This window comes from Moschus berezovskii, chromosome 5 (assembly GCF_049115385.1).
Source record: "Moschus berezovskii isolate FMDL1 chromosome 5, NW_MosBer_1.0, whole genome shotgun sequence".
Taxonomy (NCBI): domain Eukaryota; kingdom Metazoa; phylum Chordata; class Mammalia; order Artiodactyla; family Moschidae; genus Moschus; species Moschus berezovskii.
The window spans coordinates 77,014,296-77,039,940 of record NC_142464.1 but is presented as its reverse complement, the minus strand read 5'-3'; the positions used below and the strand labels follow the sequence as shown (position 1 = coordinate 77,039,940).

The window sequence follows — 25,645 nt, the reverse complement described above, 5'->3', positions numbered from 1 at the left end:
CTCGTGCATATTACACAAATGATACGTGAATACATTCATTCAGTGAAACGTTCAAATAGAGAAGTCCAAGTGATAAAGAGAAAGCGTGCCTTCCTCTTTTCCTTACCAGGCAGACACGTATTCTCTTGGACCATTTTGCTATGTTTATCTATAAACACGGTTCAGACCGTATCCTGCTTTACTTTACCATCTGGTAATCTTCCTGTGAAAACGCCCAGCTGATATTCTGTACACTACTCCACTGTAGGTCACTGTGTATGTGAATGCCATGTTTTGTAGTCCTTATCCTCATTCCACTACCGTAAAGTATTTGGGCTATGAGATTAAAGAGCAATGATATCCGATGGAAGTATCCATCTATTTCTAGCCTGCTAAGAGGTTCCGTTCGTAGGAACACATGAGTTTTTAGTATCTACTGAAAGGACTCATTGGGAGGTGGTTACACACAGCTGAGGGGAAAAAAGGCACTTTACAATCTAAAATAAATTTTGTCTTTGGTTTCTCTACTTTGTGATCTAAAAAAAAAACCTCTTTCTCTGCTACCTATTCCTGAGCCTGGCAAGCCACCTGCCCTTCCCCTACCTGGGCACCAGGCCTGGGGATCTCCCAGCTGGCTGTCCCACTCACACCCCCTCCAACTCCACCTCCCCGCCCTGTCAATGCTCATCACATTGATAGAGCTTCTCCATTTGTCTGTTTACCACACAACAAAATGAGCTCCAAGCACAGCACTTCGGCTGTCCACATGCACCCCATAGCGTGGCATGCAGCAGGCCCTCAAAGGTTTGCTGAGGTACACTGGGGAGTGGTGACATTAAGTTTCCCATGCTTTTTTTTTTTTTACATTTTATGCAATGCCACTGTCATATTACTTATATACACTTGCATCTGTGTATTTTATAAAAAGCAAGGTTTTAACAGCATGGTTTGCAATGGTATGACTCATATTACTTTAATATTTTATCCTAAAAAAAATTAAAATAGAGCTTATCAGTCAACATTGCTTAAAGGCTACCCATAATCCTGTTATCTCCAATAACGTCTTTTTTCTCATTATCATTCCCATGCACACATTTAGATCTATTTGTAATCACATTGTTCATTGGGCTTATGGGTGTACTGACACTAGACTTATCATTTATCTGTAGAATTGAGCCATCTTAATCTAACAAGAGGGCTTCCCAAGTGGCTCAGCGGTAAAGAATCCTCCTGCAATGCAGGAGACACAGGTTCAGTCCCTGGGTTGGGAAGATCCCCTGGAGAAGGAAATGGCAACACATTCCAGTATTCTTGCCTGGGAAATCCCATGGACAGAGGAGCCTGGCGGGGTATAGTTAGTGGGATCACAAAAGAATCAGACATGACTTAGTGATTAAATAACAATCTAACAAATTGCTAACACAAAGTGGATTAAAAGTAGGTTTGAGGGAGATGGTTTAAAAGCTATGGAATGCCCTAGGGATACGACTCTAGAGGTACATTTAGAAGGTAGATATACTGGCAATAATCTAGAAAACAGCAGTCCTCCCACTTTCACTGCTATTTTAAGCAGGGGCTCCTAACTAAATACATTTAACTTTTTCATGCAGGCCCAAGACCATCATGGTACAGTTTCCATAATCACACCACGCTGTATCACTGGGGCAAACGGGGCCACAATGTCTCCTTCACCGACAGCCCACTGCTCCTGATCCCTAACCTCACTCTGGTAAACCAAAACACAGCTCTGCTATAGGACCTAATTCAAAGCAGAGATGAAGAGCCTACAATCAGGACTTGCAGAACTTTTACAACCCACATGTGTGAGCTTCAGTGTGACTTCAATGTTGGCACTTAGGTACCTGCTCTCACCTCTCATTCTCAGATATATTTCAGAAGGTGAAAGCCATTAGATAAATTATTTATGTATAGCTGGCTATTTTAATGAAAAAGAAATGAGATTGCAGCTTCAGACAGAGGTCTAAACAAAACACTCCCCCAATCTTGCCCTCAGCAACACTTTCTAAAGTCAGAGGACGAGAGATTCACAGCACCAAAGTGAGTAAACCTATAGCCACAGAGAACAGGGCCAGAGCCCCCGTCGAGGGAGTTCCATTTACCAGATCTCTGAGAATCAGAAACTGAGCTGACAGGGATTTTTAAAAGGCAAGAGGTTGCATCCTAAGAGGTGCAAAGGAGGGCTAGGCTCAGGCTATGGGAGGGCGGAGGGCAGAGGTCAGGGCAAGAGGTGGAACTGAGAGCTCTGGGAAGAACAAAGGTCCATCTGTGTCATGGGACTGCACTGCCAAGGTCCCCTACCGTCCTCCACTCCCCTCTGTTCAGTGTAGGGAGTCAACCCAAGGCAGGTGGCTATCTCCCAGGGAACACAATCATACCACAGGGGCGGGCCCTCATCCGGGCACCCGGGCCCGCAGCCTCACTCTCTGCTCCCAGACTGGCCCGGGGCACAGCCTGTCAGCCTTCCCGGGGCCCCTCACCATGTGTTTTTCCTGAATAATACTGATCTACAGTTTTTATTCATGTGGTTGGGATATTAAAAAATGAAAGAAGGTGCCAGGTGGGGCTTTTAGTTATTCCCAATTTCAAGCCATTTTTCCTGATGAGATACAAAAGAAAGGTGGCGGGAGTGGGGGTTATAAAAATAGGGAGAGCCATACCACAGAAACTTCTTGCAGTAATGAACCCCACAACGAATCACCTGGCAGGGGTCTCAAGAAACCTAAAGAATGCGGCTTAATCTTTATCCCAAATGTCACTTTTTTGAACCAGAGAAGAGCAATCAAGAAGGAAAAACTGTACTGTGTTTCCTTTTAAAGGAAAACAGAAGTGTGGCTTTTACTATGGAAAAATTTATATTTGCTTATAAAGGAGGACACAACAATATCAAAATGGCTGTTCAGTGGTTGGATTAAGTGTACTTTGTCTGTTTAAACTTTCCTTCTTATAATACATGTCATAACAATAAATGTGAACTGATATAAGCAAGAGATGTTCATAATCAAAGTGACAGGAACACAAGAAAATGCTCCATCACTCAGACCCAAGTACTGAACACCCGGAAACGTGCCGACTACTTTCACTAGGAACAAAGTGTCTTCAAGAGAGTTATGATTTCAAGATGCAAACATGAAACACAGATCAATTCTAATACCATGTAAGTGTTTACACTATGTGTCCGTCCCTGCAAATAAAACCCAGCTCAAATTAGTTCAAGTGATGAAAGAGAATTCACTAGAAAGACACTGGGGTAGCTCACAAAAATCCAAAAGACTACATGAAATCAGGATCACATCCTTTCAAATCTACCACCAGAAGAGAAAGAGGCTCTTCTTCCAGTTTCAATCTGAAAACCCCAGGACATTTTATCTGAAGGTCCTGAACTGGCTTACCTGCCAGCCCCAGGAACAATCTCTGTGGCCAAAGGGGGCAAGACTTTTATCAGAAAAGGGTGGGGTAGGAGGAAAACACTGGCCTCAGGAAGAATTCTCATTCTGATACCCAAGAAAAGGGCAACGAAACCAGTTATGAGCAATGTCCTTCCTGTAAGAGTACAAAGAAGGTTATTAAGCTAATTAAGCTAAGAGATGTACCACTTGCTTGTCAAATGGAAAAGTGGAGAAAAACACTCCAGGAAAAGGGACCACTGTGAGTTAGCTCTCTTTTCTCCTGCAGGTAGTAGGGGTTTTTAAGTGGGGTTAAGGGTATAGTGTGAATTGTTAGGCAATGACAGATGTGATCTGCTCTTTTTTTTTTTTCTTCAAATTAGACAACAGGCAACACGTAGACCCTGACTGGCAGGAGAGACCTGATATTGAGAAAATCGGTTTGAAGGTCACTGGCACTGTCAAGTGGATACATTATCACAGAAATCTGGTGGGGAAGAGGAAAGGTAAAACAGCCTTCAGTTCAAACTTGCCTGAAAGTTTTTCTTTCCCCCTTTTTTTTACACCATACACAGCCACAAAAACAAACCTTTTATTTCAATATTATTCAACCAGTTATAGTAAACTGCAAAAATGGGATTGGTTTTAAGCTATTTTAAACGACAAAACCAACACTGTCTGCGAAATGATCTTTCAAAATAGAGATACAATATAAGAAATTCCACTGCGCTACATAAAGGTTCAAAGCAACAAAGCCTATTTTAACTTGGAGGCATGAACCAAGCAGCCACCCATTACCAGCATTTTCAACAGGTTTCCTAGCAATCCAGAGTATTTCTCCCAAGTACATTTCATCTTTTCAGTTCCCTTCTAGTGTTCTGAATTCTTTGGCTTAGCTGTTGGCTATAAATAGAACCTTTGGTGATTTGTTTCAACTGTGCTCCCTCTCGAAAACAGGAAGACACACATACACACAGACACACACACACCAAATTCGAAAAGTACTCATTTTTTAATTCTTTAGTTTCCTCTAAAGTACTCTGTATTTTTATAAGGCTCAGCCTTAGGTGGTATGATTACCTACCTGCATATTCATAGAACCATTCTAAGCACCTCTTACTTGAAAAGGCTTCTTCTTCAGTCTTTATTCTAGTTGAATCATATTTTCTATACATGCTAGAAATTGAGAAAGGAGTTTTAGAAGATATTTAAAGATACTGAGTTCTTTAAGTAACAAATAGTTTTCATTCTTTTACCAAATCAGATACCTAGTTAATAGGTATTTCACATACATTTAGAATATTCCACTTCTTGCATCTGGAAGCGTCACCTTTAATAACTATAGTTTTAAACAGTCATTACTAGTATAGAATTAAATGGTAAGCTCTTAATACAGGTTTTTCTCTGATGAACAAATAGCTAGTAAAAACTGAACAGAACAAGTATCTGATATACACCTTTCTACCTCTCCAGCCAGAATCAACTACAGAACAATAGTGTGATGCAGCAAGAAATGTCGCTGGTGTTTTCTTCAACTGAAGACCCTAGAATTCAGTCGTGTTCCTGAATTAAGTTCTCCTGATGCCCATGTCATCTGAGTCAGGCTGGGCACAGAGCACAGAAGGAAGAACCTGGCAATAGTAGAGACCTCCAAGGAACTTGTTAAGCAAATGAAAAGAAACATCAAATTATGAACAAGCCTCCAGGGGGAAAAAACCTCAGGAAAAAGAAAAACAGAGAAATCCTGGCTCCTGCCCTTCTCCTGGCGTGTCCCAGCCTGTGGAACCAGTGCGTAAGCTGGAAAACTAAGTCAGCAAGCACAGGGCCTCCTCCTGCACTACTGTGACCCTTGTCAGGAATTCCTTATCTCATGATGACATAGGGCTGAGGAGCAAGACATTCCCTACTTGGGGAGAGGAAAAGAAGCAGTATCATTACAAATAGTGATTTCAATAGAAAAGTTATAAGTTTTATCCCTTATTTATATATGAACATTTATGAAAACAGCTTTTGCTTACATAACATATAATATCACACATAATTCTTTTGAAGTGAGCATTTATTCATGATCGAGACTTTCACCATGATATCTGTATATACTGCTAATTAGATATTCTGGGTTTTCGTACCTAAAAAACCCCAAAATATGTTATAGGGTATTAAGATACTGAAACCACAAACCACTAGTTTTGTATTTCCTCTATAAAAAGCAGCCATACCACCTGGAAACAAAGGTGGATACCAGCCAGGGGTTCAAACAGATTTGCTCTAGTCCTGGGTCTGGACATTTCTATCTCAGTTCAAAGTCTGTAACTGGTCAATTAACTGGAGATCCATATAAGACACTATAATGTCTGAATTACTTGACAATATTCTGCCTAAAAAAGGACACTGGAATAACACTCAGAAAAAAAAATAATAATACATGCTACTACATGGAAGAATCTCAAAAAAAAACTATGCTAAGTTAAAAAAAAAAGGCATTTCATATAAAGGTTCATTTATGTGAAATGTTCAGAAAAGGCAAATATGAAGACACAGAAAGTGAATTTCTGGGGCTGGGAATAAGGACAGACTGACTGTAAGTGGGCATCAAGGATCTAACTGGGGTGAGAGAAATCTTCTAAAACTGGTTTGTAGTGATGGTTGAAAAACTCTAACTTAGTAAAAATTACTGAGTTGTACACTTAAAACTGTACACATTGTGGTATGTAAATAAAGTTTTTCCAAAAAAGACCAAGAATGAAACTCAACTAAATCACCCAGCTACAGAATTAGCTCCCCATGCCCTGGGTGACCAATGAAATGCTACTCTCAGTGAGAGTACCCCACACCTTTCTGCAACTCAGCTCCCAGTTTTTTGTGTGTGTATTAAAACACTGTATTTTAATGAAAAATAATTCTAGTTTTAAAAATAAGTGAGAAGAGGGGCATTATTTTACATTTTTGCAAATGTTTTAAAAATATGGCTTTATATTAGACTGTTCAGTTCTCATTATCTGTTTCTACATTCAGACTGTTGAGATATACTGTTCTTGTTGAATTAGTGAAGAAAATTCAGCCTTGTACAGACTTGAAACTGGCTTTATCACACTAAAAGAATTTAGACTCCAGTGAAAAATAGTAAGTGCTACATACAGTCATGCTATGTGATAACTAATCATATCTGTACCACCAAATGGTCAAGGAGCTTGGCGTCATAAAGCTAAATCACTGGTCTAAATGATGTTGGTGATTATCTTCTAAATCACGGCTACAGTTTTTTCAGATAATACTTTCCACTCATTTGAGATAGGAACAGTGACACAATTTTCATGTTCTCAGAGTCCATCTCTCTAACCCTCTAAGAGTCGTAGTATATGAAACATCACAACAAGAAAGAAGCAGAAAGATGTCATCTGATCCCTCTGATTAACAATATGGCAATTCGGGCCACATCAGTGAAGTGAAATGACCTACACAGCCAGAATGGAAGAAGATAGGAAAAGGCAGAAAAGATTAAAACTATGATGTTTGTTCATTGTTTAAAAAAGAGAGAGAGAGAACAAAAGTGGCCATTAAAATCTGGCTGAAACAGTAAAAATGTCTAAAATAAGCAAACCTAACGGACCTTGGGAGTTACCAAAATTAGCAGGTCACTTGTCTGAAAGAGAAGTGGTTTCAACAGTCTTGTTTTTCATGGTTCCTAACAAATCCTCATTCTTCAGAGAAGGAATGTCAGCTCAGCTAATATTCCAGGCAGGCTCAGAGCACTGGGGACAGGCAGTTCCCTTCAGCCACGTGGCCCAGGTCCTTGCAAAAGCAGCTACGGGAATCCTGCTCCTGTTGCAGGTAGTGAAACCCTCTTAAAGAACAGATACATACCAATCCTGAGGTCGTCAATGGGCACAGACACCAAGTCCTTAAAAGGAAAGAAAGAAACTCTACACCAGTTTTGGTGGATCAATGGACTAAGATAAAACTTGACATTTCTAAGAACCCAGATTACCTAATTTGTTTTTATTTCATGAACCCACACATTAAGTATCACGAAATAATTACACTTTGAAAGTTTGCCTGGCAGAACCAAAACAACATTCCAGTTGGTGTTCGTGTACTTGGAAGGCCCACATTGAACTCATGGATCGATGTGCCTCTTTGGCACGTATGCCATCAATGTGGATCCACTGTCTCTGCAACGTACCTATCGTGTCTGCTTTTCTTGGCAGATAGATCATCTCCAGAAGCAGGTCTTCTCTTTTTCCTCGGCGGCATCACTTTACTAAAGCAGTCTGAAGAACTGCAAGACCGCAGACTTCCTACAAGACACAGTGAAAAGCACAAAAGTAAGGACTGCCACGTCAAAACCCTTCTAAAGAACATCACCACTGAATGAAGAGCCTTCACGGTTTATGCTACAAAGGGTGTATATGTTACTGTAAACGCCAGAAGGTGAAAATATGGTTTTAGTTCCTCTTTGAGAAAATGTTACACATACAGTTTGGATTTAGGGCAAAAGCCTGACATGATCTTCATCTAAACTTCCGTAGAACTTCTTAGCTTGTTTCGCCACTTGAAGAAGATTCTGGCCTTATGGTCAGGGTTTTCTGAGACATAACTTCAATTTGGTAAAAGATACTAAAAATGTAACACCATCACAGAACACCTGTTGAGACCTTACCATGCAGCATGCCCTGCTCTTAACACTTACATGTATGAACTCACTTAACCTCATGACAAGTTAATGAAAACAGAATAATAATGCCTACGTAGATAAGAAAATGGAGGCAGAAAAAGGTCAGGTAAGTGGCAAAACTGGAATTCAAACTCAGACAGTCTCACTTCAGACTGTTTTAAACCACGGTAAATTAAAAGACAATTACAACCCCATCTTGGCACACGTACTAGCAGAGATATGTCATTGGTTCCCACAATAACCCTGAATGACACGCAGGGCAGAGATAAAGATCTCTACTGACAGATGGGAAAAGCTAAGGATCAGGCATTCAAGAGACGTCCCAAGGTCTTGGAAATGCTAAGTGGTGAACTCTGACGGCATCCTGCTCATCCGCTAGGACCTTGGTGAGAGGCCTGGCCCTGAGAGAGTGGGCACTAGGGGCTGAGTGCTCTGCACTCTGGGCATGAGCCCCAGCTCCTCACCTGGTCATGTGGCTTGGGCAGCCAGTGACCTATCCTGGGTCTCTGGTTCACTATCTGAAAATGAGACCTTCTCAGGAGTGTTCTGAGGGAAAAACATCCACTCAGCAAGGGCTCAGGTGCCAAGCGTCACATGTAGACAGATGTTGGGAACTGAGTTTCACAAGAGAGGTATATGCTCAGGCCAGAGCTCCACATTTACCTGATCCTTACAACCACCCTACGATGGAGGGCATCCTTAGCATCCCCATTCTTACAAATAAGGAAACTCAGGCAGAGAGATGAAGCAGTGGCTGGAAAGCAGCAGGTGGGATGAAGGATGGAACCCAGGCAGCCCAGGAGCGAGGCCCTGGCTCCCTGCCACCACTCAGTCACTCCCACACGGCCACAGCAGCAGAGGCTGAGAAGCAGGGGACTGAGGCCAGAGCCTGGGAAAAGTGAAAGTAGCTCAGTCATGTCCGACTCTTTGCAACCCCATGAACTGTAGCCCGCCAGGCTCCTCTGTCCATGGAATTCTCCAGGCCAGAACACTGGAGTGGGTACCTGTTCCCTTCTCCAAGGGATCTTCCCAACCCAGGGATCAAATCCAGGTCTCCTGCATTACAGGCAAATTCTTTACCATCTGAGACACCAAGGAAGCCCAAGGATATTGGAGTGGGTAGTCTAGACCTTCTCCAGGAGATCTTCCCGACCCAGGAATCAAACCGGGGTCGCCTGCATTGCAGGCAGAATCTTCACCAGCTGAGCTACCAGGGAAGCCCTTAGAGCCTGGAAGAGTGTGGATGCTGGGGACTGGGAGAAGAAGATGAGGGCCTGGGTGGGGAGAAAACCTGAGTGAGTGTACTGTCTTTCCGGAGGCTTAAGGAGGAGGAGTGCGCTAGGCAGTGGGTTCGGGTGGGGGAGGCAGCAGTAAAATGCAGCCGCAAGGGGTGGAGGCGGAGGGGCTAAGGCTGGGGAAGAAACCCAACAATCTACAAAGCATGGACAGCTCTTTGTAGAAGGCTGTTCGGAAGGCAGGGAGAGAGATGTCAGTAGCTAACAGTTCCAACATGAAAAGAACAAGGGCAGGGACTGGCACCTAAATCCTGGACACACTCAGGCTTCCACCTCCAGGCGATGTACTTTAGGAAGAGGCCAGCAAAAAGCACCTCTCCTGAAACAAACCAGGACAATGGAGCCAGCGAGGCGGGGGTCCAGCACCGGCTATTGGACCAGTCTGGCTCCTCAGTGCACAGGTAGAGCCCACTAGGCTGGAAAGATGACCCTCAGCCACCCTTCCCGGAGTTCAACCAGGGTGGGGGTAGAAGGTTCTTCAGAGACACCAGACACCCTCACATCTCTCTCACAACAGCAGCAAGAACAGGAAGCAGAAGAGCCAGATCAAGTGCTGCCACCATACTTACCCGTCCGTCTTCCCTGCGAAACCCAGTCCTGTTTACACTGACGCGCAAGAGGTCTGAGAGGGGCAGAGACCCGAGCTTTTGAAGACCGTCAACAGGCAAGACTTATTCTTGTCTAGTAATGCCTCGGGGTGGGGCTCGCAGAATAAAAAAGTGTGACCCAACTTGCCAGAAAGCCTACCACGCTTCTCGGAAAGGAGCAGCCTGAGGCTTGCTTCTCCCTTTTGGATGTGAACTTGTGAAGGAGAGACACTGTCTCCTGGCACTGGTCACAGTCAGGTTCTGAGCATCTCGTCCAGCAGTGACCTCTCACTCCCACCAGTGTTTGCAGAACACAGAGGAAATGCACATCTCTCCCCAGCCCATGGGAAGATGACCACCATTTAAAACAATGTTGCCACCAATATTCACCAGTAAGATCTGATCCACCACCAGCTCCTCTACCGTTGCCTCTTCGTGGAAACACTGCCATCATAAGTTAACTAACTTTTTCAACTTTCTTTTTTTTTTTCTTACTAATAAATGCTTTCTGTTAAAGTTTCACAAATCACTTTTCCTGGCATAAAACATATTCATATTTTAGCCCCAAAGCATCTCAAATTTGGCATTTTGTTCTTTTATTTATTCACGTGGCCCCTGTTCAGATGTCTCTGCTCTAATCATCGGCATAAGTAAGTGACTATCAGGGCCGTCCTTCACAATGAAACAGTGTCTGTTCATTCCCAACGCCTGCTACAGTTCAGGCACCCACTGGCTCCTCGATCCTCTCACCCCCACCTCACAGGAAGAATGTGTCCAACTCACATCCCAGAAAAGTCACAAAGGATGACACAGCACAGCTCTACAGGCAGAATCCTGGAACTCAATGACTCAAGTTTCAGGCTAACTTAAAAGCAAGCGTTTAATGCTGAGGAAAACAAGTTGACCTAAAATAATTTGGTGATATGAACCAAGTCTACAAAAACTTATAGAGAGCATACAACTCAAGGTGTGGTAGCCCCAAACCCCCAGTATGGCTTCAGGGATCCTACCTGAACAAAAGCAACAACTCAAGATATTTAAGTCCATGCACAAAAGTACACCTTGGTTTGCAGGGTTCTGTCTGGTTCACCTGTGCAGACACAGCAGCTAATACAGTATCATTATACAGTAATACACTATATATATATCCTATAGTAGACTCTCAAGAATCATTTGTTGAGTAAATGTGTTCCTAAAACATTTGTAAATTAAATTCTGCTAAGAAGTCAGTACATTTCCAGAGATTTGAAACACCTATGAACAGGTAATACACCACCATTCCAGACTTTTTTCCCCATTCATCACTTAAGACAAGCACTTGACTCAAGTATCCTGGCAGGTAGGATTTTTTTTTTTTTAACACAAATATTTGAGAATTTTTGCTTCTTAAAATAACTGTGATGCCTTTTGATAATCAAGACACTTAAATCCAAATGAATGTTTCACAAATTTGTATTTATCTGTATCATTAAATTTAGACTTTATTGCCTCAGAACCTGAATCACTTAATCTACCTGAATTACACTTATTTTTACACTGAAAATTTAGCAAGCAAATAATATAAACAAGAATCTTATGGAATGTTTATCTGTTTTAAAGAAGTTTTAGCTATTTTAACCTGCTACAAGTATCCACTTAGGTACAAATAATCTGCCATTATATGTAAAGAGGCAAAATATTAAGGCTGAAGTTTTCAATTAATAACTACAAAACACTTTCAAAGTTATCATCACAAATCTGAGAGGTATTATTACCACTCCAATTCAACATATAAGAAAACTGGCCAGTAAACTGAGCTCCTAAAAGTACCTATTCATAAATAATTAACAAATAAAAGCTAACTAACCCACAAATTCATTTGAAATGATCAGAGTTAATACTCTGGTTTCTCTTTCAATCATATTATAGCCTTTCTGGGGGGAAATGATCAGAGTTACAAGTTTCCAGTGTTTGCCAATCACGCATCATTGACTCAATGGACATGAATTTGAGCAAACTTCAGATCACGAAGGACAGGGAAGCCTGGCGTGCTGCAGTCCATGGAGTCAAAAAGAGTCAGACACAAAGGGTCAACTGAACAACAACAAAGAAAAAAGAGGAAAGAAAAAGATTTTAGGAATCCATCGTAAATCTCACTAGAAACGCTTGGCAGGTACTTATGAAAAAGGAAAGGCCTTTTCATTACAATAATAAAGAAGTAGGAAGACGAAGGGATGAATAATCTCAACTAGTAATCCCAAACTATGATTCAGGCTCCCTCACATTACAGTGATAGACATTCTGGTGTTCAGTCTGCAATATCTCTCCATTAGATAGACAGTGACTCTGAAACCCTCCCCTCAGTAGAAACACTTCTGATGCTGAAGTGTTTGTATGATCCTTCGGAAGACAACAGAAAGTGTTTCCATTTTTTAACCAAAGCTTATGATTGAGTTTAGGTTCATTTCTTTTTGGTTCAGTGTTTAAGGAGAATAAATAAATTAATCTATTAACTGACCATATTTTCAAATAACTCTGACCATATTTTCAAATAAATCAATGAATAGGAGCTCTTATTACATTAAACAATTAGAAATACTGCAACATTTTAAACATATCTAATAGTTGGTCCCAGAAAAATCAGTTTTAAACAGCAAATTGAGTTCACCTGGATCAAACCACAAAGCCTTTTAATGCCTATGCAGCTGGCTGTTTTCATAATAATTTAACTAAGTATGTTATTCCTAATAAATGGTATTTAAGTAGCTGCTCCACTACTTTTTAAAATTTAATCATTTTGCTTGTGGGCCTCACGTTAAAAAAAGGTCCTGTTCAGGAATTAATTCTCCTATGACATATTAAATTGTGAGCCCAGTTTCATCCTCAAATAAGAGCTCTATACAATTAGAGATCTTTTTCTGACTTTAACTTAGTATAAATGCTTGTTCCAATACAAAAATCTCACTATCAAATTTTTATTATGAGTTTGTTGTATCCATATAGCCTTGACTCACTTAATAACATTTTATATGTTCATTCTGCCACTTCAATAATTTTCATATAGCTTTTTCACAGAACAATGTCACAATGGTATAGCCATTTAAGTTGATAAATCCAAGTGTGCTCAGTCGTGTCTGACTCTGCCACCCCATCGACTGTAGCCCACCAGGCTCCTCTGTCCACGGGATTTTTCAGGCGATACTGGAGTGGGTTGCCATTTCCTCCTCCAAAGCTGATAAACAGGTTGTATTTTAAGACATCTTCGCAGTATCAAAATATTTTATTTCATTTTCCTGAACATACCATTGAACTACTTACTTGCTTGAGTAAACTTAGTGTCCAATGGTGCAATTTTTATCCTACTATTAAAGACCAAAAAATTTCCTTTCCTGTCTCTCTAAACAATACGACTTCCAACATCTATCATCCTCCTTCACTATTATTATTACTATTGGTCCTCTCTGGCTTTTTAAATTCATGCCCACTATTTTGGGCTATTTCTCCAATGTTAATGTACACGCTCTCTCCCCTTTTTCTTTTCTTGGAGGCAGGAAGACTGAAAGAACCAAAGAAAAGTATTAAAAGAGAGGAGAAAGATACTGGCCCCTTGCACTTGGTTTAGCTCTTCCATATACAGCTGGTACAGAAACTGCTCAGTCTACCATTGAACGGAGAGATTCAAAGAGGCCCTACAGTGATTAACTTTCTCAGATTTCCAAACATTACAGACTTTATGTTGTTTAATTTTTCAAGTTATGCTCTGTCAGATATGATAACCACAAGTGATGCTATAACCAGATGGGGAAATGTTAATGAAATGGACTACTCTAAGAAATTACTAATGCTAATTGACATTGACTGGCATGTATGAGGTACCCGGCACTGCACCAGCAAGTCATACACCAAACATCAGACACATCCACTGTCCCCAAGGGCAAAAGAGGAGGTACGAGGCCAAACACACTCTCCACTTGATTATTTCTGAATTATAGCCCCCAGTTATTAAACCGTCACATTCAGGTTAAATATTTAAATGTGACATTACTACAGTAACAATACTTACTTAAATCCAAAGTTCAACATTAACTAAATAACGTACAAGATCCAAAACTTAGATGTTTCATACCGTAGCCAAGGGAAAGACAGCCGAAAGACTCTACCAACAAAACGTTCAGTTTTAAAAAATCAAAACAACTATCAAGTTTAAAAAATCTCCAGTGCCTACCAATGTATTTTTCCAGAATAAGAAGACAGAAATGTACTTTTTCTTAACTATTAGAACTGGCCCTGAAAATTATATTCAGCATTATTGGTAGTAGCTAAAAGTTAAACACACTTAAGTGTGCATCAACAGAAACACATTATGATATATTCTCAAGATAGAAAACCATGCAAGTCATTAAAAATAAAGCTTCATAAATGTGTTATAAAAAGATCTCCAAGATACACTGAGTGACAAAACAAGAGGCATATACAAATATATACTTGTATTTGGAGGAAAATATATCATCGCCATCATCTGGGAAACAAATACAAAAATATAAGAGTTCTCTCTGGAGAGTCAAGGGGTGGGAGCTGAGGCTCATAAAACTGGACTGGAACCTTTGCTTTTTTATACCTTTTTGACACTGCTTTTAAAATCATGTGCATACAGTGCTTTTAAAATTATTGAGGAAACTGTTTTTGACTGTCCTGACCTATGTTTACTGAAACAGAAAGATCAGGTGACGGGACCCTCTGTGGCCTGGCCTTCTAAAACACACCTCCCCTTCTCTCACTCCTTCCCTTGGAAGGAGCAATGTCTGATCTAATTGGTAATGTTGGGTAGGGAGCACTGAGCAGAGGGGCCCAGCCCCTTCTGAACTCCCTTTCAGCCCAGCCTGCCAGCAGAAGCTGCTACCCCTCCACTGCCATAAGTGGGGGGTTAGAAGTGGGACAGGTGTGCGGTGCTCTACTGGCTATGGCAGTGATTGTGTGTAGGCTGTCTAATTAAGGTGAAATACTGAAAAGCTTCTGCATTTCTGCTGTTCATCTAAGCTGTGTTTTCCAACACAACTGTTAGTTCAATATCCATCTTATCATGCCTAATTTTCAGTTGATCCTGAACCAGTCTGGAAGAGAAGGGTAGGGAGTTCTAAATCCCAACAACCTCCAAGGTAATATTTTTTTAATAAAAAAATTAAATGAAAAAAAAAGAGACCGATGCTATATAGTATATATACAGTATGAGCTCACCAATGCTAAAAAAAAAAAAAAAAACACTACTCTACTACTATAAAAACATACACAGGTACAAAAATATCCAAAAGAATAAGTATTAAAACAGCATACTAAAGGCGGGTTATGACTTTTTCCTTCATTTGCTTTTGTGCTATTCTCTAGCAAGCTAACAGTTCTCTAAAAAGCATGTGTTCGTATACTACCATGCTAACTTTCAAAAACTTTAAAATATATTTTAATAACTTTCACTGGAAATATTCATAACTATAGATCAAGTACAAGTTTCTGAACTTTGTGATCATCATGGTTTAGAGAAGTGGTTCTCAAAGTGTGATCTCCAAACCAGCTCCATCAGGATCACATGGGAGCTGGTGAGAAACAGAAATTATGGGGCCCTACCCCAAAGCTCTGGACGAGGAGCTGAGCAACCCGTTGAAACTAGCCCCTCCCTCCACCATGATTATAATGTCAGCTAGAGTTGGAGAAGGCAGTGGCACCCCACTCCAGTACTCTTGCCTGGAAAATCCCATGGACGGAGGAGCCTGGTAGGCTGCAGTCTATGGGGTCGCTAGGAGTCGGACATGACTGAAAGACTTCACTTTCACTTTTCACTTTCATGCATTGGAGAAGGAAATGGCAACCCACTCCAATGTTCTTGCCTGGAGAATCCCAGGGGCGGTGGAGCCTGGTGGGCTGCCGTCTATGGGGTCGCACAGAGTCGGACACAACTGAAGCGATTTAGTAGCAGCAGCAGCAGAGTTGGAGAACCAAAGGGCTAGAGAATTGTTTACAATAATCCACTTTCAATTTTCCCAGTCATAAATCCTCAAAGTGAAAGAAAGTGTTAGTTGCTCAGCTGTGTCTGACTCTTTTGCAAACCCATGGACTGTACCCTGCCAGGCTCCTCTATCCATGGGATTTTCCAGGCAAGAATAATGGAGTGGGTAGCCATTCCCTTCTCCAGGAGATCCTCCCAACCCAGGGATTGAAACCAGGTCCCCCACACTGCAGGTGGATTCTTTACTGTCTGAACTACCAGGGAAGCCCATAAATCCTCAGGACCCATACAAAACACACAAATACACTCCTATCTCCCTATCGACTCATTTTATATCTCAAGTCAACAAGCATTTATGGAAAATCTTTCAAACTGCACTACTTTTTAGTATAAGCTAAGATACTTTAGTAAAGGAATGATTACCTTCAAACCACTGGGGAGAACCCCCAATCCCGTTAAAGGAACTGAAGTACTCCATTATAAACCAGAGCCCTAAAACAGATTTCCTCCTGGGAAGGAACTGTGGCATGGCTGCCTCTCTACACCCTGAGAAAGATCCTCAACCAAGGAACAACTTGCTAACGGGATGTATTATAATAACATGGAGTGGTCTCAGCTAGTATTTCTCCTTCATAACTATTGGGAAGCTTATTGAAAATTAAGTAGTGATAGCATTTATAGATACCTGTTTGGTGATCGTCTTGGCCAACGTCTTCTGTTAGATTCTGCAAGAAATATGTTCATTATTACCAAGAAAGTACACACCATACAGTAAGTTTTAAAATTCAGTATTTTCATAAACAGCTGATATCTTAATATCCATAATCTAAATTCTTATCAAATACACTTAAAACAACTGAACAGCTGGTAGTTTTGTCTTTAAAAAATTGACTTACTAGCTTATTAAGGGTGTGGTAGATCTTATGAATATTTGCCAGTGTTGAGAGATGAGAGTTCAGCTGAAAGTCTTTAAAAGAAAAAGGGGAAAATTCAGTGTCATTTATTTCCCATACTGCAAAAAGACTATTAAAAAATAAAGCTCAAAAGCGGAAATAAATGTTTTGACACAACTGAATACTATCACCATTATATTTGATACTTATTAAATAAGATACAACATACAACTGCCAACCTATCTGCTAGAAATAGTCTGACAATAAAGTTAAATTCCCAACCAAATGTTAAAATACAGTTCATGAAATTTTCATGTGAATTTAAGGCAGAACAAAAATACTTCAGTGGTTATAACATCCTATCAGCAACAAACTTAAGCTTAATAGAAAAATATCACTGATGCTGGCAAATCAAGTAACACAAATAGAAGACAGATCTCAAATGAACCATATTCACTTTCTCTTTCTCCTTCCCAGAATTACAAGCACAATACAAGCTCCTGGCAAGAAAATAAACAGGAAAGCATCTCAATCACTTGACATTTCTTACAATATACATATTTTGTTGACTCTTACACAACACAGAGCAGAAATGGAATCTAGGCCCCTCCCCCTCCTGTTTAACAAACACAGATAAATCAAAGGGCTGGCCTGAAAGTGGCCTGTCTGAGAGGCCAGGGCCCTGGGATGGAGTCTATAGTTCCTGGCACTGCAACAGTAAAATGTGCCACCGAGCCAGTAACACAGTGGCAGAACTTGCACTCACAGAGAATCAAAGACTGTCTCCACCCGCCATCTCTAACAACGTCAGGATTGCACACTGAATCATACAGAAAAGACAAAGTCAAGCTGCTCTACCACACAATACCGCACAATGTAAAACTTTATGTTCGGCTTCTGCATATCCAATTTCAAATGTTTTTCATAAAGAGTATGCTTGCCTACATAGTAGGTTATATGAATAGGAGTTAAAAGTCGACGGCAATTTTCATATTTGAATAAGCATCAATAGAAGCGGTTTCATAAAATATCAAGATTTATATTAGTTCCTTTTCTTTACTCTCATAACGATTAGTAAACGTTAGTCTGAAAGTAACCTTGAAAAGATACTGTAACTTTCCAAGTTATGCTATTCTGATAAAAACAAGAGAGAGAGAAAAAAGAAAATCACCCTTTCCTGCAGTATTTATTTAGGATGCATGTCATATGTAAGGAGCCAACACTACAACACAAATTGTCTCCACTGAGCTGGACTCTCTGGGCTGGAAAGCAAGCTGACCTGCCTGCCAGTATTTAGAAAGGTTCACTTTTCTTTTCTAAATTGTGCCAGGAATCCAGGTCTGGCCTGGCCTGGAGGGCAGAGGGGCCAGCAGGCAGCAGAGTCCCTGACATACACACACCGCTGTCAGGAGCAGCGGGCTATGAGAGTACATGGACACGTGCACAGCGCTGGCCAGACCAACGGCAGCCCCCAGCCTGACGCCACAGGCACAGCCATTGAGAGTGGGCCAAAGAATCAGAGTGTTTGGCTGAGAGACAGCCAGCGAAGGACCTCAAATACAGACAAGTGTTAATTATCTAGCATCTGAATGGTTGAGCCATATTTAAGGTAAATGATGACATAAACATGTGCAGACCTTGATTTTCCATCTTAATTAGTGCAACTGCACAGAAAAAGATTTTAAAACATTTGGGGTGTTTGAATATATATATATATATATATACACACATATATATACGTGTGTGTATTTATGTACTTACACTTCTATTTCAAAAACCTAGGAGGGGGCTCTAAAGCTAGAAGCAGTAGCAAAGGCTTTGGGGAACTTAATCTTACCCTACCCCCACTCCCCTGGCATCTATGACCAAGCCATAAACTCCCTTTTTGTACTCTCTCAATTTAAAATCTGGAAGACAAACGATACACTACAGTAATATCTTGATATATAAATTAAACTTCTGGACTCACAAAAAAATAAAAAAAACACACCAGAAAACTTAAGGATCTAGATTCTGTCTTCACTGAGGATACACAGGAGTCTGCCAAAGATTACCAAAGCAATAAGGTCTCCAGACCGGCTGATTCAACTGCCAAAATTCACACAGGAGAATCTAAACAAATTAAAATTGCTAAATCCGCCTTTACACACACACACAGTTTCTGCCAAAATAACACTCTGAGCTTTACAACCTGACTCTGGAGTCTAACAATTAGTTTGAATCTCAGATCCACCAGTTATTTAACCTAAATTTCAACGGCCTCAGTTGTGAATGAGACTACAATGCCTGGATGTGGCAGAGAGTCACAGTAATGTGTGGATCACAGTGAGTGCCCAATAAAAGATATTATCAGTGTTAGATTATACCATTTTCTACACCAACCACCTACAATGGTTTCCACTTCTGTAGATCCAAGTCAAGCCCCACATCAAAGATCTCAAAGCTGCAGCTGCCTCTGTAACAGAGGCATACAGCCTGATACATCTCTACAGCCTATGATGGTATGTCTACATTCATATACCACCAACTGATTTCATAATGATGGTGGAAGAATATTTCAGCAGTGGAAAAAAATATACAAGCGCATTTAAGGTTCTATACATGAAGTTTCACTTTACAGACGATGCAAGTACCAAGGTTCATTTCACAAGTCACATAATATATGTCAGCAAGTCTCTATTTCCATATCCAGGGTCTACTATCATAACCACCTCATCATCACCTCATCAAAAAAAAGGAAAACTAGAAGGAACCAGCAGCATGAACAGAATAGTTTTTCTTTAGCTTCATCAAGGTAAAAAGCTAAGGAGTAGACACAAATTCAGGGGGGAAAAAAAGACCAAAATGGCATTAAAAGATAAATCCACAAAGGTTAACATGTATTGAATTCATGGTTCATCTGTTCACTGCTCAGGGCAAGTAATAGACCTTGAAATCTAAAATAGATTTCACATCCTTAAGGAATAGATGTTAAGGGTAAAGATCACATGCTTTACAGAAACGCATTTAGGAAAGTACTAACTGATTCATAAAATCTCCTTTGGATCCTATTTCAATTCTAAACGCTAAATGCTCAGTTAAGTCAACTTTAGTCCATGATCAAAAAGCTCTCCACTATCATTGGGTTAGACTCTCATGGGTGACATGCAAACCTAACACTGTATTAAAAGTGACAAATGGCTCTGCAGAAAGACACAGCATGCTTGATAAACGGCTTGTCTAAATTATCTTCTGAGTATTCTTTAAAATGATCAACAAATCTTGATGTGCATAAAGTTTTCCGGGAGTTTCTGGGGTTTGTTTTGGGTTTTTTTTTTATAATTATTACTTGTTGTGACCTATATAACAGAAAAAAGTGAATGCCACTGAGAGGGTCAAAATTCACTTCCTCCAAACTGCCCTTTGTATATAGAATCCCACAATATAGAGAGACATAAGTAATAAATCAAAAACGGTAAGTTCAGACAATGATCACATCAACCAAAAGAATCAACTTCAAGAATTAACAGTCCTAACAGGAGTTTCCTTCCATAAGAGGGTCAGAAACAAGTGAAATACATAAAAATTCAAACCCTTCTTTTATGCCAGCTGGGAAAGGTTGGGGGCGGGAGGAGAAGGGGACGACCGAGAATGAGATGGCTGGATGGCATCACCGACTCTGTGGACGTGAGTTTGAGTGAACTCCGGGAGTTGGTCATGGACAGGGAGGCCTGGCGTGCTGTGATTCATGGGGTCGCGGAGAGTCAGACACGACTGAGCGACTGAACTGAACTGAACTGAAATATACCTGGGAGGTGATCTCTATAATAGCAACGAAAAGCAATAGTACACGTAGGAATAAACTTAAATGTGCAACATTCAAGTGAAGAAACAATAAAAGTTTACAGATGCAGAGATATATTCCTGGAATGGAAAGACCCGGTACTGTAAGACAATCACTTCACCCTGTACTCAACTACAAAATTAAATGCAATCAAATTCCTATTCTCCCTGCTTCCCACTTCCCCATCCCAAAAAAGAGGTGAGGGAAAGGGAAGGGAGTCAGGCAAGCTTAGCAGATTGATTCTAAAGTTCACCTGAAAAGAACAAACACACCTGACTTGCCAAGAAATTGTGAAAAATGAAGAATGAAGAAGAACTGGCCCTATCAGACCATACATAATATAAAGAAGAGGTTGGTAAACTCTCTGCAAGCAGAGTGCCAGATCTTAAATATTTTAGGCTTTGTGGACCATCTGATCTCTGCTGCAGCTACTTTGCCATTGGAGCTCAAAAGCAGCTGTAAACAATACACAAGCAAATGAGTGTGGCTGTGCTCCAATAAAACTTTATTTCTAGAAACTAGGTGGTGGGCCTGATGTGGGCCATGAGCTGCAGTTTGCCAAGGCCTGGTATAGAGGTACAGGACTATAAAATATGGTACATGAGCAGTAAGACAAACCATTGAAAGAGCGCCAATAAACATGTCTACGCATGTCTGTATGGTTGCATGAATGTATAAGCACATACAATTAATACAATTAAATGGTATTTCAAATCAATAGGGAAGAGATAATTATTCAGCAAGCAGAGGGCAACTAGCTACCATGTGGAACAAATTAAAATTAATTCCAACCTCAGAAGTTGATAGAAGGGAAAGGCACTCAAGGCTAAAGAGAAGTTATGACCTCAGGGCCCCGCGCATTCTCTGCCTCTTCTACCCAATCTCCTCTCTTACCTCTCTTCCCGTCACTCACTCTTCTCGGTCACAGAGAGCTTCCTGATATCCAGCCACATGCTTCTTGACTACTCAAGTGAGCTCCGAGCACAGGGTCTACTTTATTTAATACACCCTCGTCCTCTTCCCACCTCTGTTGTCACTGGCCTGGCGCTGACATCACTGAAATACCTGTTCAGACATCACCTCATCCAGAGGCCTCCCTCCCCGGACCTCCCTATCCAAACCAGCACCTCTATCCCCACCAGAGTTAGGTTTTTACACAGCACTCTTCATTTTTTGACCTTTTTAAAGCTCCTACCTCAGGGCCTTTGAACACACTGTTCTCTCTCCACTGAGCCCTCTTTCCTCTAATAATAACATGGCTTGCTCTCACACTTCATCAGGTTGCCACTGAAATATCACCTTCTTACAGAACCTTGCCAGACACAAACAGGGATCGTTCTTCACGATCCCATTACCATGCCTGACTTCTCTTTATGGCATCAGTACCACCAGACTTTATGTCATATTTGGGTGCCATCTTCCTCTAGCATTAGAATATAAGCTTCACAAAGGCCAGAACCTGCTCTTGTCCACTGCTACATCCCTAGTACCAAAAGCAACACCTGGCACACATCAGGTGCTCAATAAATACTCAAGGAATAAATGAACGTAGGGACAAAGGCATCAAGATTTAAATTCAGTACGCTTTGGTATTTCAGGGCATTCACATCACTAGATCTTCACATGTGAGAAGCAGCAGGGTAACAGAAGAGACTCAAAGGCAGGGTAGGACAGAAAAAGGGTGGCTCTGAACCCTGTTTAAGAGGTTAATTTAAGGACGAGTATTTCCACTGGGCCATCGGAAGGTATGCAAATGTAACAGAGAAACATGGCACACTCCAGAATTCCTTCTCAAAGGTAACTCATGTACAGCTGTTTCACATGAAAACGACAAAACGACTATGGCACGAGATCTGAATGAAACTTCACCAGACCAAGTTACGCTCCCAGAATCCAGAGAGTACTTAATTCTGCACAGCGGAATGCTGGAAGCACTGCTATGAGCCTGGGTGCCATAGGAGTGTTTAAATCAGCCTTTTTTAGAAAGACTGCCCAACGGCAAGTGTGGCCTGGATTCAGAGTGGTGTTTCATGAAGGCTACTGGTAGTGACCAAGGTGGGAAATGATTAGGGCCTTCAGGTGGTCTGTGGGAGCAGAAGTGGAGAGTACATCGGGACCGCAGGACATCCACATTTAACTCACACCAATTCATGGCAACAGCTTGGCAAAAAGAAGAGGGAGAGAGAAAAAAAGTCAATTGTCCCAGTAACTGCCCTGAGGCCTCTACTTAATGACAGGGAGACGAGCAACAGGAATCTGACAGTCGCTGGGTCCACTCAGTCTCCACATGCATCCCATAACACTGCATAAGCCAAGTATTTAGGAGATGTATTTTTCATAAAACACAGTCCTTAAACATAAGCCAGCTGCTTTAACTGGTGCTCAGCTGAAGAAGAGTTGGTGACCTGTCCTAACACTGGAGAAAAAAACTGCTGTGCTAGAGACAATCTGCAAATGAGGGGGCACCTTCTGAAAGTATTTCTAGTGATTTGTTTTTATTTTTATTAATTTATTTGACTGCTCAAGATCTTAGTTATGGCATGCGGGATCTAGTTTCCTGACCAGGGATCGAAACTAGGCCTCCTGTATTAGGAGTGTTGAGTCCCAGCCACTGGATCACCAGGGAAACCCCTGCAGTGATATTTTTAATACTGGTGATTTTCACCTTAGATAAGGACTTTAGAACTCACCTCTATATAAAACGTGATTGCACTAGGAGGAAAATCAACAACAGTGCTTTCAGGAGCTGTGAGGGATGCTCACGTCCTTTTGACCAAGTCCCAAAAATTCTCCTTGAGCTATGAAAACTAGCACAGAGTCAGGTAACTAGTTGTGGCCAAGCTGGGGAGAATTCACATTCCACAGCCCCTTCCTCCGTTCTAATTCATTTCTGATGGGAGCATCAGGGAGTAAAAAGCAGCAGCATGTCCCACCAAGGTGGTCAATTAGTTAACACATACAGTTAGAGAACCTTAATAGTAAAAAAAAAATAATAATAAAACTGGTGAAATCAAAAACAATCTACCAACTTAAAAAAACAAAAGATGGTGCAAAAAAGACATAACACCCATTTTATTCCTATTTCAAATACACCTCTTTCTTCTTGTCACTAAGAATTCACAAAAGTATTTTATTATTACCTAAACTCCGGAGAAGGCAATGGCAAGCCACTCCAGTACTCTTGCCTGGAAAATCCCATGGATGGAGGAGCCTGGTGGGCTGCAGTCCATGGGGTCGCTAGGGGTCGGACACGACCGAGCGACTTCACTTTCACTTTTCACTTTCACACATTGGAGAAGGAAATGGCAACCCACTCCAGTGTTCTTGCCTGGAGAATCCCAGGGACGGGGGAGCCTGGTGGACTTCCGTCTATGGGGTCACGCGGAGTCGGACACGACTGAAGTGACTTAGCAGCAGCAGCAGCAGCAAACTCCAGCTGGTCAATCAGTAAGCAATGCTCTCAGGTACAAAATTTTTAGTACAGCACTGTGCACAGATATGTACTGATAAATGCATTCTGAGGACAATGAAAATGACAAACTAAACCAGTAACGGCTTTTGGGGTGGAGGTAGAGAACATGGAGTCATTACCAGGTCATTGCCGAAAAAGTGAAACAAAATTAAAGGTTATCAAAATCTGCATTCATCCTACATGTTTCTGGAACAGAACAAGAGCAAGATCCAGCGGTGCAGGGCTGGGCCTCTCTAAAGGCAATTCCACATGGAAGGCTGAGGGGTGCTCCACGCCATTGGTTACATGGCCCACCCTCCTGAAACCTTAAGTTTTACTCTGTGATATGGAAAAAGTACATAATAGTGTATGTAATTAAGATTCACTGTTTAAGTCTGCCCTTTCTTCTAGAGCGCTTCCCTGGTAGCTCAGCTGCTAAAGAATCCGCCAGCAACGTGGAAGACCTGGGTTCAATCCCTATGTCAGGAAGATCCCCTGGAGGAGGGAATGGCTACCCACTCCAGTATTCTGGCCTGGAGAATTCCACGGACAGAGGAGCCTGGCCGCCTACAGTCCATGGGGTCACAAAGTGTCGGACACAACTGAGTGACTTTCACTTTCTTTTTCCTTCTAGAAACAGGAGCCCATTTTCCTACAAGTTTCAGGTACACTGAGGATATGAACGTCAGTGAGGGGAAAAGAGACCCCGGCCAACCTGCAAAGGACAAGTAACGACGTAAGGTTGCAATCATGAGATTTTGGATTTGTGACTGCCACACGAAAGGAAAAACGCCAACAAGTCCGTGCAAGGCCCTACATGATCTGACCTAAGTCATCCCATTTCATTACCCTGCTCACTCCATTCCAGCCACACTCTTCTTGACTACTCAAGTGAGCTCCGAGCTCAGGGTCTACTTTATTTAATACACCCTCCTCCTCTTCCCACCTCTGTTGTCACTGGCCTGGCGCTGACATCACTGAAATACCTGTTCAGACATCACCTTATCCAGAGGCCTCCCTCTCCTGACCTCCCTATCCAAACCAGCACCTCCATCCCCACCAGAGTTAGGTTTTTACACAGCACTCTTCATTTTTTGACCTTTTTAAAAAAGCTTTATTGAAATAGAAATCATACACCATACAATTGATCCATCTGAAGTGCACAAGTCAACGCTTTTTAGTGTATTCACAGATGCGCAACCATCACAATGTTATTTAACAACATTTTTATCACCCCATCAGCAATCACTCCTCATTTTTCCCCTCACCCCTACATCATCAGGCAACCACTAACCCTACAGTTTGCCTCTACAGATTTGCCTATTCTATACATTTTCTATCAATAGAATCATAAGATATGAGGTCCTTTGTGACCCAGACATTATATTTTACATTAACATCTTTATCCTTGTCACACTCCCTGGAGCCCAAGCTCCATGATGACAGGCATTTTATTTTGCTTTTTTCACCACTTTATCCCAATACCTAGAAAAGCACAAGCCTAGCACATGACAGGTACCAATAAACAGGGGAAAAAATGCTTTTAAAGTATCCACTGGGG

At 41.3% G+C, this 25,645-nt stretch overlaps 1 protein-coding gene across 5 annotated transcripts in view; it reads right to left on the bottom strand.

The window, feature by feature from the left end:
• The window catches only part of DCUN1D4 (defective in cullin neddylation 1 domain containing 4), a 70,913-nt gene that overhangs the window by 30,881 nt on the left and 14,387 nt on the right, over nucleotides 1-25,645 (bottom strand). For 4 of the 5 annotated variants that reach the window (XM_055434348.2, XM_055434347.2, XM_088836332.1 and 1 more), the window contains exons 2-5: nucleotides 16,814-16,884; nucleotides 16,603-16,642; nucleotides 7,567-7,681; nucleotides 4,468-4,559 (exon numbers count right to left, since the gene is read on the bottom strand). In XM_055434348.2, coding sequence (XP_055290323.1) covers nucleotides 4,468-4,559; nucleotides 7,567-7,681; nucleotides 16,603-16,642; nucleotides 16,814-16,884 — 318 coding nt within the window. The remainder of the gene's footprint in view (nucleotides 1-4,467; nucleotides 4,560-7,566; nucleotides 7,682-16,602; nucleotides 16,643-16,813; nucleotides 16,885-25,645) is intronic. The other variant, XM_088836330.1, reaches the window with a different exon arrangement.